Raw genomic sequence first — 12,978 nt, 5'->3', positions numbered from 1 at the left:
GAAGCTCACCATCACTGCACACTTCAATAAAAACTTTCTGTCACCAACAGTCAAAGGGAAAAAGTTTACATTTTGATTTATTTCCCAAAAACAACCAAGTGTTGATTTATTTTTTTCTTGTGAATATTTAAGCTGCATATAGTGGAGCAAGTTGAATTTAATTGAAAACCAACACACAACAATGCATAACATTCTTTAATAACTGGAAAATGAAGAGTTTAGAAATTTAATAACAAAAAGCATTTAACAGTCCTAGTCATCTAGTTCTATGGTATTCATTGGCCTTTTTAATCTTAGAGTTACATATACACCACCAATTGATCATATTATCTGTACAAATAAGGATCTAAGCACACATACATACATGTTGCTGCATGCTTTATTGCACAATTTCAAATTTCTGTACAATGTTCTAAATAAACAGGGTCATTTAAGTAATTCTACTTTTGGCCTAACCACATTTAGCTTTACACAATTTAATTGGGTTTGGAGTATTTCAGTTTTTAAACCAAACTCTACAAAAACAGTACATCTGCAGAAAATACGTGGTCATTGACCGAGGTGCTTTAATGAATAGTTTTTAATAAAGGCACTTTAAATTTCATCTCTTCTTGAAAATTCACTCCAACAATAATCATGTATGAAAACTCATAGCCAATAATTATTAGCCTTTGGGTTGCACTTCATTTCAAAAACGGGACTTCTTCAGCAGCTTATACCAAACCAAGTATACGTCCTACCCACCAGGTGCATGGCATGATTAATCTACAAGCAACACGACATCCTCGATAATTGTAAGGCCAGGGGATGTAGCCACGCAAGGGTTCACATATACGCTGGCAATGTGAATAACTGCGCCTGCACTCAGCGCAACAGATTCCGCTGTGATCCAGCATAGTGTCAAAGGTCATGGTGCCACTTTCACCTTCTAAGATTCGCTGGAAAAGCAAGAGAGACATTTTAGTATTGCACGTGCTCAAAATTTATTTTCCTTCTACATTTGAGCTTTTGGTAAACAAGACATCATAACAATAACCACGTGCTTACATTTTCAAAAGGGTAAACTTGAGGAAAAATACCGAGCTGAATCGTCCCCTTCCAAGAAGCGTCAGAAGAGGAAGATCATATAGTGGTTGGCTCTGGGGAGATTACTGGCATCTTTATGTATCACAAGAATAAAGTTCTGAGTGCAAAGGCTTTAATGCCTTGCTATCAATTGAGACTCTTAAATGGACAATTAATAACCGCTTAAGGGACTCTTTGTGTTACCACTCTGATTAACTTTATTACCAGCATGCAAGAACACTGGCAGTCTTCCTGGTTGGTTAAATTAAGTGGCCTGTCCTTTAGGTTTGGTGAGGGAAGATCTTGATCTACACCAATCCTGGAACAACTGGAGGCAACAGTAGGGGCAGGAAGCTGGTAGGTAAAAGCTAACCCCTCTGAAACCCCCTCTCTGTGTGAGCCTCATCACTTCAGCCATCCCCATCCCCAACCCCATTCACAAAACTGGCTCTACCTGTCACCCCTGGACTTCTGGGTCACTGCTCCATGAGCAACCATGACTTCGTCCCCAGTACTCTGAATTTCACACTGGCAGTGAGCCTGTGAGTGGCCCAGGAGAGACGGCACATCATTGTCCTGGGAAGTCAACCTCATAGATGGCTTATCGGATGACCATGTACATGCCTGACAGACACATGGTCTGGTGGATTCTGGTGGTGGACATCCCACTTATTTTTACACTGATCACTCTACCTTGAATAAATAATAGAAGATTCTGCCCATTGCATCTGATTTCAGAATTGTATTGTTATAAAACACAGTCAATGTATATAAACAGGCAACAAATTTCCTGATTTGTTAGCCCACGTCTCATAAGTTAACTAAGTTGACCTGCACTTAGTCTATTGACTATTGCCCATGACTACTGGGCAGCACGGTGGCCCCGTGGTTAGCACTGCAGCCTCACAGCACCAGGGACCTGGGTTCGATTCCAGCCTCAGGCGACTGTCTGTGTGGAGTCTGCATGTTTTCCCTGCGCCTGTGTGGGTTTCCTCCTGGTGCTCCGGTGTCCTCTCACAGTCCAAAGATGTGCAGGTTAGGTGGATTGGCCATGCTAAATTGCCCGTAGTGTTCAGGGGAGTGTGGGTTATAGGGGGATGAGTTTGGGTGGGATGCTTCAAGGGTTGGTGTGGACTTGTTGTTTCCAACTGTAGGAATTCTATGAAGGTCAATGGGTGATAAACTTCACCAATGTGGCTTAATACCATAACAGCACAAGAATAAGATCATAAAAAGCCAGAACAAAAGAAAGTTGCTCAGCACTTTGAGCCTGCTCTGCCACTCAATGGGATCATGGATGATTCGACATTTCTCACATTCATTTTCCTGCCCTTTCCCATAAACCTTGATTCCCCAATCAATCAAGGATTTATCGACCTCAGCCATAAATATATACAAAGACTTGGCCCCCACGTTCTAAAGACACTCAATCGTCTGAGAGAAATTCTTCCTTATCTCGGTCTTAAATTGGTGCCCCTTTATTCTGCCTTCTGGTTCTAGATTCTCTCAGGAGAGGAAACATTCCCTCAGTGTTTACCTGGTTGAACTCCTTAAGATTTGTATTTGTTTCAATGAGATCCCCTTTCATTCCTCTAAACTCCAGTGAGTACAGTCCCAACCTGTTTAGCCTTTGCTTATAAGGCCTTTAAGTTTTTCTACTAATCTTCATGTGTTGGATTTTCAAATCAGCCAGATCCATTGTTCTACTACTTTTGAAAACATCATATGATCTTTTGGGTACAGCCCGACCTGACCAAGGTTTGTATCAGCTCATCAACTGCCTGGGGAGTCCTTTGAAAATGAGAAGTGTCATATTGTGAAATGTGAATTTCTGTGAGGATCTGTGAAGCGTCCAGTGGTCTGGCACAGTCAGTAACCCGGATAGAAATCAGGAAGTGAAAATATCCAGAAAATGGAGGCCACCATGAAGAACGCAATGAGTGACAGAGGGTGAGAAAGAGGAAAGAGAAGGGTAGAAAAAAAAAGAAGAGAGGGATGCAATAAAGAGAGAGAAAGGGAGAGATTATGGAGCGAGAAAGAGGGAGGGATGGAAACAGTGTTCAGCTGGGGGGGGGGTAAGAGATGCAAAGAGTGAGAGAGAGAGAGAGGGGGGGAGGGAGGGAGGGAGGGAGGGAGAGACATGGAGACAGAGACCGAGTGGAAGGAGTGGTAAAGGCAAAAGAGGGTTATATAGGCGAGAGATGCAGGTTGGGAGAATGCAGAGGCTGTGATAATGGAAACTGCAGATGCAGGTTGGGAGAATGCAGAGGCTGTGATAATGGGAACTGCAGATGCAGGTTGGGAGAATGCAGAGGCTGTGATAATGGGAGCTGCAGATGCTGGAGAATCCAAGATAACAAAGTGTAGAGCTGGATGAACACAGCAGGCCAAGCAGCATCTCAGGAGCACAAAAGCTTTTGTTCTCCCGAGATGCTGCTTGGCCTGCTGTGTTCATCCAGCTTCACAGAATGCAGAGGCTGATTGGGATGTGAAGTGTTAAATGGGAAACAGCGGGGAAGAGAGGGAAGGACTGAGAAAGACAGAAGTGTGTGGGGTAGAGACAGAAAAAGGGAGGAGGCAGAAGCAAAGAGAACAGAGTCATTGTCACCCCCACTCATGATTTGTTACTCATGTTGACTCTTCAACAGGCTCACTCCCCTCTTCCTTTAGATGTACAGTTTCAGCAAGCCTCTCTTGACGCCTGGTCAAAATGTCACTTACCCCACAATTGATAATACAATTGGCCCTCACAAAAAAATCCTTGGACACCTTTGATCTGATCTCACTCTGCTCACCAAACCCCCATGAAATTGCAATTGGAGGTAATAAAGTTTCATTAAAGACAAATACTTGAGAGTCAAAGGTCAAGTCAGTCTCTCCTAATCCTAACCACCACTACCCAGCCCTTCCCTAACATCTGCATAATCTCCAACATCCACATAACCCCACCATGAAACAATAACCTCCCCTAGTTCTGGGCTTCCTGCAGCAACACAGTGAGGTTGGGAATTCAGTAGACTGTGCAACCAAACTGCTACCTTCCATTTCTCAGAGATTTTGTTGTGCTCCAATCAAGCCAAAGAGCTCCACTTTCTAAACGGTAGATTTAAAACAAAATATAGTGATTGCCAAACTATAGCAAATAAACTGTGTGAGAGAATGGACTGGTTCCAAACTGGACATGAGAACAATACCCTTGTAACGTGCCAGAACAGTACATGGCCTACAATATTCTGAAAATCTATGTGCAAATGATATCATTCATAGGCTGCCTGAACTGACCCTTCCTGATTGACAGGCTTGGCTTCTAGGAGGTTGTGAAATGTTGCTTCAAGACTGGGTAGATCAGAGCCCCAATCCAATTCCATTAGCAACCCTACCTTGGCATACAGGACTCAGAGGCCTGAGGAACAGGAGGCAAGGTGATCACGGAAGAGAGTGGGTGCCTTAAGGGTGAGTGTCAATTGTGTTAAACTATCAAGGGAGGAATGCTGAAATGTGGCAAGTAGGTTTAGTTTTTGTTTTAATCTCCTGACACCAGGAGTCCTGGGTTTTCAGGAGCCAATGGTTTTCCCAAAAAATGAGAAACTTGATTGGGCAAAGCTAACTTTGAAATGATGGATAAGTGTCAGTCTCCCAGCTTCAGTCTAATATCTAAATTAGCAGCTTGCCTTTCTCAAGGTTGGCTGTCCGTGGTCCCTGTCCGATCTCCAATGAAATCAGGAGCAAGAACAAAGTTGCTGGAAAAACTCAGCAGATCTGGCAGCATCTGTGAAGGAGAAAACAGAGTTAACGCTTCGGGTCTGTTGACCCTTCCTCAGAACTGAACTTCTTTTAATAGTCAGTTCTTTTGGTTTTTATCCAGTGAAGTCTAGTTTGAATATAGTGCACTTGTATTTCAGATTTTTAACATTTTAACCTCCAACCCGAACAAAACCTGGCCATTTTCCAGGGAAAGATTTATTGCATTCCAAAGTTGAATAAAGATCAAATCAAAATCATAACTGAGTGGAATTTCAATAATTCTTACAACTAAAAGCTTTTATGTAAAACTTGTGCTACACTTTGATTAGTGTACTTGTAAAATTCTGCAGAAGTGAATTTGCGTGGGAGTTTCTCCCATTCATCCGTCACAATTTTGGTGTATTTGTTTCGTAGTTTCTGACTGCTTATTAGTCAATTTTGATGGAGGAATCAGAGACAATTTAAGAAATGAGCAGAAATTTACGATGAAGGTGTTATGTCAATTTTTAAAGCATTTGTATTAAATTCTTCACTCTGCTACTTAGACAGAGGTAGCAGATGATCAAATTGCCATATGTTAACATTCTCATGTGTAATTTTTACCCTCATATTAGTTGCGTTTAATGAAAGAAAAGGCTTTTTTTGACTGGCAACAAGCGTGTATGATTTTACACAATTGTTTTTTAGAAAGCTACTAATTAACTTTCAGGCAAAATAAATCTTGGGCAGAACATCTGCTACATTCATTTCTGTGGCTGGACTGCTGTCCTCCTGTAGATAGTGTCTTCTTTGTTACTTTCCCAACATTGCATGATAGTTGTAATTCCAATACTGTTAGCGTCAGAAGGTGAAAATTTACAGTTCTCTCTACAGAAGTTACTTTCACCGCAATGGTCCCAAAAGATTTCATTGAAAGGGTTATGAAAAATGTAATCGTTGGCAAGTTTTCAGGGTATATCTCCTGAGATTGAGATTACAATTCATTCAACTGAAAACTTAAATCAATTACTGCACCAGTATGCTAACATGCACCCCATTAACTCTTCATAAAAGGCCTGCAAAATGTCAAGATCAACAAAGTTGAAGGGTATGTCCAGGGCTGTTCCAATATTCTGAGATATAACCTTTTATGGGCAAAAGAATGAAATACTTTAGAACTGCGAAGAACTTTGATGGAGTTGATAGACAGAAAATGCTTCCAGTGAGGGTCAGGAGACAAGATGCACAGATTTAAGGGAATTAGCAAATTGGAGTCGAGATATGGAGAAATGTATAATCTAACAGGGTGGTGGAAGCAAATTCAACAGTAATATTTCCAAAGAAATTTGACAATTACTGGGAAATGAAAAAAAACTTGCAATACTATGAGTAAAGCATGGAAAAGAGAGACTTAATGAAGAGCTCTTTCAAAGTAGTAATCACAACAGGTTAATGACTCCTTTCTCCATGTTGTAATATGCTTGGAGATTGAATTTGTGGCCAACTCACAGTGGCAATAAGATTTGTGTGATTACCTTGAAGCTGCTGCTGGTTAGACTTCATATCAAATACAACAATAATATTCTGATCTGGTGAATCATGGATTCAGAAACATTTCTTCAAGTGTTTAATTCTTATTACGTAGCCAACATGTCATGTGACAATACACATGTTATGTGGTGTTTGGTGGGTACTGAGCATAGTATCAATCTGTGAAAATGTACTTGGCCTCAGCAGATAGTACTGCAGTCTACAGTGTAGATACACTGCTTTATTAGCTAACATGGCCAAGCAGGTAAGCAGATTTATCAATGCAGCTTTTCAAGGAGTTAAAATATCTAATTTCCTAATATACTAGCATGGTATGTATTTTAGAATCAGAGTTTCATAAGACAAGAGGCCATTCACCCTATCATGTTTGTACTAGCTCCTGAAAGAGCTATCCAACCAGTCATATTCTCCAGCCCTATCTCTGTTGTCCTCTAAACTTATCACTTTCAAATATATATCCTGTTCTCTTCGAAAACCAACTAAGGAATCCATCTTCATCATTCTCCCAGGCAACACATTCCAAATCCGAACAACTCTGTGTAAAGAAGTTTCTCCTCATCTCACTCCTAGCTGTCTTGATGACAATCTTGAAATTGAGAACTCTAGCTACTGTCATAACAACGAGTCAAAAATAAAATATTTATCTTTATCCTGTCAAAACTGTTCATAATCATGAACACCAATCTAAGGTCACCTCCCAATCTTCTCTGCTCCATGAAGAAGCAGCTTAATATCTTTAAGTTTTGTGTCTAAAATCCCTCATTTCTGGTATCATTCTAATAAATTTCTTCTACATTGCCATCAGGGCTTTAACATCCTTCCTTAAATAAAAATAAATAAAGAACAGAACACAATGCTCCACATGTGGTCTGACCAATGATTTGTAGAAGCGTAGCATCATTTCCTTGCTTTTATACTCTATGCTTCTATTTATAAACCTAAGTATTCTTACCAACTGTTTCAACTTGCCTGTCCACCTTCAGAAAATTATGTATTTGAACTGAAACATCCCTCTGCTCCTGTATCCCTTTGAAGTTATACCATTGAGCCTGAACTGTGTCCCCATGTTTCTCCTATGAAAATGTATTACCCCACAATTCTCTGCATTGAAATTCATATTTTGTTTTGAAATCACATGTAAAGTGAATACTTGGATATGAAGAGATCAACAAAATATTGAGCCTTTCAAAATGATCAGAAACTTGTGTCATTAATTGCTCAACTTGGAATCATTCTGTTATCTCAACTCTTAATTCCCTTTATTTCACTATTACCTTTGAGTTCACGGACTTACAATGGGTCTTGGTCTCAAATCCTTCTGTGAGCGTGCCCCTCCCCATCTCTGTATTCTTCCCAGCCCAACATCTTGCTGAAATATTTGTACACCTCTAGTTCTAGCATCTTGTGCATCTCCCATTTTAATTGCTATGCTGGGAGCGGCTTTACATCCAGTGTTCAGGGTAAGCGTCTACACCTCCCTGGCTCTCCACTACCATGTTTTTCTCCTTTAAGATCATTCTTAAAATGTACCTCTTTGATTAATTAGCTGACCTCATATTTCCTTACATGCCTTAGTGTCATTATTTGATTTATAATAATCCTGTCAAACACCTTGAAGCACTTCATTGCATTAAAGGTGCTAAAATACACATTACCATCATGAAATAATTAAACATTTGAGCCCTCCAAAGTATGGCAATTGAAAATTGCTGTGCAGTATCACTACTTTAGTAGGGTAGATAATGAACTATGTTGCTTGACTAGTAGTGAAGTAAACCATCAGTTCAAATTCCAATATGGTGCAATGAAATGAATGCTGGGATCAGAAGAAATTGTCAGATAGTTCTGGCCTATAGGATAAATAAGGCTGACTCTTACCCAATGAAGTGGCCCAGAAAGTTACATAAAATTACTAACAAAGAATAGAGGCTGCATCCCACAGCCACCTTTTTAGAGTGAGCAGCAATGCCACAACCAGAAATTGATTGTTGAATAACCATATTTTGTACCAGTAAACTGCTCTGTTAAATAGTCTATGTACAAACACTTTAAAAAAAGCTGTTTTGGACAAAAAGTGTTAGACTGTCTGAGATTTGCTTCCAGCTCTAAATCTACCTGAAATGGACTTTTGTGAATGGGTTTATTAATTCTTCTTAATAGCTAATGGTTTATTTCAACTAAGTTTACTTAAAAGCCTAAGAACTGTCAATGTTAGTATTGCTGAAAGAGGCATATTTTGTCAAGTCTTTTAATCGTTTACTCATCAAGACTATACCAAAGGAAAAGAAAAACACGTATACTGTAATAGATGAGAGTGCTGATTAACTGGCGAGTGCACTCCGATTAGCAAAGGCATTGCCTTGGATAATGCGCTGGTTAATGATGACTAATGATTAGTTGCCAGAATTTAGTTAAACTTTAACCAAGACTCTGAGTACTCAAGATATTGCTCTGAGAAATGATTCAAAGTATAGCTGTCACCTAAGTTATTGCATTAAAATAGCAGCAGTGTTTGTACATGTTCTTTCTGATGCAAAGAAGACAGCCCTGTGCATTAATATATATTTCAGTTTGAACAAATATCAGCAAAAAAATAGAATTATGATATTGCTTCAAGACCATTGGAGCCTTTTTACCAATCTAGACATGGTTATTATACTCTAATTAGGACACTCACTGCCATGCATAAATAAACAGTCTAAGGTATCAAAAACATCCTCAGCTAAATTAAATAACATATAAATTATAGAGAGAAACTTTAACTGATGTAAGCAATGCATGCTAAGTCTACATATTGATCGTTATATCTGAAATTGTATTGTAAATTAACATCATACTAAATGCGCTCTATTCCAGCAAAAGTAATTTTTTCTGTCATCTATATTAGCTCTGAATAATTACTGCCTGACATTAGATTGGCCACATTGAATTATTTCCAAGTGAATCAATTACTTTGTATGACACATTTTAAATGGACAGTATTTAGTGTAGCATAGTATCAGTGATAATGGGAACTACAGATGCTGGAGAATCCAAGATAATAAAATGTGAGGCTGGATGAACACAGCAGGCCCAGCAGCATCTCAGGAGCACAAAAGCTGACGTTTCGGGCCTAAACCCTTCGTCAGAGAGCAGCTGTGTTCATCCAGCCTCACATTTCATTATCTAGCATAATAATATGTTGTTTTTTAACACTCTTGAAATCTTTGTACTTTTTTTGGCTGCCTCCTTCCTCAGGTCCATTTTATATTACAAGATTGGGACGTGGTCAGTGGCACTAATGTCAATAAATACCATCATTTCACTCCCTAATTGATTGACCCAGGAAGTTTTCTTCTGTGTGCTGTGGGCAGTATATTCATCAAACCGCTAGAAATAGATAAAAGCCAAAAGAACTGTGGAAGCTAGAAATCAGAAACAAAAACAATAAATGTTGGAAAAGCTCAGCAGGTCCACTCAGAATGAGTTCTGAGGATGGGTCACTGGATCCGAAACGTTAACTCTAGTTTCTCTCAGCAGATGCTGCTGAGCTTTTCCAGCAATTTCTGGTTTTGGCTCTTTGTAAACAGATGTACAATTTTGTAAATAGAGCACAAATAGAAAACCACCCTCCATAGATGCCTTTAAATGCTACACGAAGGCCCAGTCTTCTGTCAATTTTCATTTCATTCCCCAGGGATCCAGAAGTCAAAGTCATCCTCTTGGAGAATCTTGAGTTGGGATTTTAGTCAGGAAGCGTACATGTAAACTACAAAGTAATAGCCATGATTTAGAAAGAATAGTCAGGATTAGTGACAGTTATGACCCTATGTTAGAGTGGGAGTGTAACACTGCAGTATTGGCATTGCACCAATGTTATTTCACACACATTGTTCCTCATTACCACACAGCAATTCATCTACGCAGTCGAACTCACCTAATACATTAGGGGGAAATGTTCAGCTATCTCATTATACAGCACCTTGTACATATGGAAGGTAGTGGCGTTCACTCAGGGCAGAGGTTCCAAAATTCTCAGCATCATTGTTTTCCTCATTTTTGCTGCACTCAGTGGTGTAAATTAGAAGCATTTACACTACTGGGACTTCGAACTCAAAAGCAGGAATGTTACTCACTGGGCCACAAGATCTCCCGTATCCCTGCACCAACATCTAAAACAAATTCACAACAGCACAGAAACCCTACCAAAGACCTAGAGTGCAGGTATGTACTTCCTTGAATGTGGTATCACAGGTAGACATGGTGGTGAAGGCAGCAAAATTCCCTGAATTCTGGAAAGTACCAGTGGATTGGAAACACGCTGATGTGACACACTGACTGAAAGGAGGAGATAGGCAAAAAGTGGGAAACAATTGAGCAGTCAGTTTGACCTCTGCAGTGGGGGAAAATGCTGGAGTTAATCATAAAGATGGTGATGACTGAATATTTGGGAAAAAACAAAGCTCAATCCACCAGAGTCAGCCCAGTTTCATAAAGGGCAAGTCGGGCTTGACAAACTTGTTTGAGTTCTTTGATAACACAGCCAGCAAGGTGGATAATCGGGATCCTGTGGATGTGGTATATCTAGACTTCCAGAAGGTGAAAAGGTGCCACATAAAAGTCTGATCCAGAAAGCTAAATCCTGGGGGTTAAGGGTAGAGCATTGGCTTGTTTAGAGGATTGGTTGACAGATACAAATCAGAAGGTCGGGTAAAGGGTCTTTGTCTAGATGGTGAACTGTAACTAATGGGATGCCACAGGGTTCAGTTTTCACAACTCAAACAATTACAAACTATATAAATGATCCACAAACGGAGACAGATTGTAACATTGCAAAGATCACTGGTGATACTAAAATAGGTAGGAATGCAGGCAATGATGAGGAGGTACAGAGTCTACAGATGGACATTAATAGGCCAAAAGAATGGGCCAGAATCTGGCAGATTAAGTTTAATACGGATAATTGTGAGGTTGTCCATTTGGGCTGGGAAAACAATGCGAAGCAGATTCAAAGCCCATCAGTGAAGAGTCTCTTAGTGCAGGAAGCTAGTATGCAAGTGCAGCATATAATAGGAAAGGCAAATGGATTCCTGGCTTTAGTTATAAAAGGGCTGGATTATTTAAGTCAAAAAAAAGTGTTGCTACAATTATGTAAGGTGCTGGTGAGACCCCATTTGAAATACTGTGTCCAGTTCTAGTCTTCTTCCTTGAAGGAGGGTGTGGTGACACTGGAGCCAGTTCAAAGGAGGTTCACCAGGTTGATTCGGGGGATGAGATGGTGTTGTATGAGGAGGGTTTGAATTGCTTGGGCTTATACTTGCTGGAGTTCAGAAGAATGAGGAGGAAGTATAGGAAGTGCCAAAGGGGATCAATAAGGTGGATGTGGAACAGTCTCAAACAAGAGGTCATAGATAGAGAGTGAGAGAAGGTAGGTTTGGAACTGAGATGAGGAGAAACTACTTCTCTCAGAAGACTATGAATCGGTGGAACTCACTGCTACAGAGAGCAGTGGAGGCAAAATCAACTGACAGATTCAAGAAAGAACTAAATATGTTTCTGATGAAAAGCAGGATAAAGGGATATGGGAAGCAGGCAACAAAATGGAGTTGAGACCAGAACAAGATCAGTCATGATCATGTTAAGTGGCAGAGGGGGCTTAAAGAGCTGAATTGCTGACTCCCACTCCTAATTTCTATGTTCCTATAGGCCAGAGCATTGAGTACAGGAGTTGGGACTTCATGTAACAGCTGTACAAGATATTGGTAAGGCCACATTTGGAACGCTGCTTACAATTCTGGTCGCCCTGCTATAGGAAGGATGTTATTAAACTGGAAAGAGTGCAAAAAAGATTTACAAGGATATTGCTGAGACTGGAGCGTTTGAGTTATAAGGAAAGGCTGGGATGATTTTTCCCTGGAGCACAGGAAGCCGAGGAGTGACCTTGTAGAGGTTTATAAAATCATGAAGGGCAGAGATAAGCCAAGAATAGCCAAGATCTTTTCCCCAGGGTAGGTGATTCCAAAACTAGAGGGCATAGGTTTAAGGCGATGGGGGAAATATTTAAAAAGGGACCTGAGAGGCAACAATTTTTCCACAGAGGGTGTCGTGTATATGGAACAAACTGCCAGAAGGAGTGGTAGATGTGAGTACAATTACAACATTAAAAAGACACTTGAATAGGCATGTGAATAGGTAATAGTTAGAGGGATATGCACCAAACACAGGCAAATGGGACTACTCCAGTATAGGAAACCTGCACAGACAAGTTGGGCTGAAGGGTCTATTTCTATGCTACATGACTTTATGGCTAAGCAAAAGGTGGAAGTATTTTTGTTGATCATTACCGATCAAAATATTCTTAATGTACCATTTAGTTATGTAACTCCCATATTTTCTGGACTGTAGATGGCACTTTGGTGCTGAAATACAATCCACACTGTCTGTGCATATTAACAATGAGTCCCCGAGCAATTTCCATTTTAGACAGGTCAGTAATTTGGGGCTGGGAGCTGGGAGCAGCGAGCAGCAGCTGAAGCATGGCATGGGAGTCTCTGATGTCAATCAACAGGCATGTGGATTTGATGTCAGCCAATTTTAGCTTCAACACCTCAACTAATATCTTATTTCCATCACATATACATGAACATGTATCCATGGAGC

The 12,978-nt window shown here is 40.2% G+C and overlaps 1 protein-coding gene across 1 annotated transcript in view; it reads right to left on the bottom strand.

Moving 5' to 3' along the window:
* Positions 1 to 180: 180 nt before the first annotated feature.
* The window catches only part of cnmd (chondromodulin), a 64,759-nt gene continuing 51,961 nt past the window's right edge, over positions 181 to 12,978 (bottom strand). Inside the window, exon 7 of the mRNA XM_048532150.2 lies at positions 181 to 938. Within this exon, the coding sequence (XP_048388107.2) occupies positions 714 to 938 (225 nt within the window). The 3' untranslated portion in view covers positions 181 to 713. The remainder of the gene's footprint in view (positions 939 to 12,978) is intronic.

This window comes from Stegostoma tigrinum, chromosome 6 (genome assembly GCF_030684315.1).
Source record: "Stegostoma tigrinum isolate sSteTig4 chromosome 6, sSteTig4.hap1, whole genome shotgun sequence".
NCBI classification, from domain to species: Eukaryota; Metazoa; Chordata; class Chondrichthyes; order Orectolobiformes; family Stegostomatidae; genus Stegostoma; species Stegostoma tigrinum.
The sequence above is the reverse complement of the archived record's forward strand: the minus strand, read 5'-3'. Positions and strand labels throughout refer to the sequence as shown.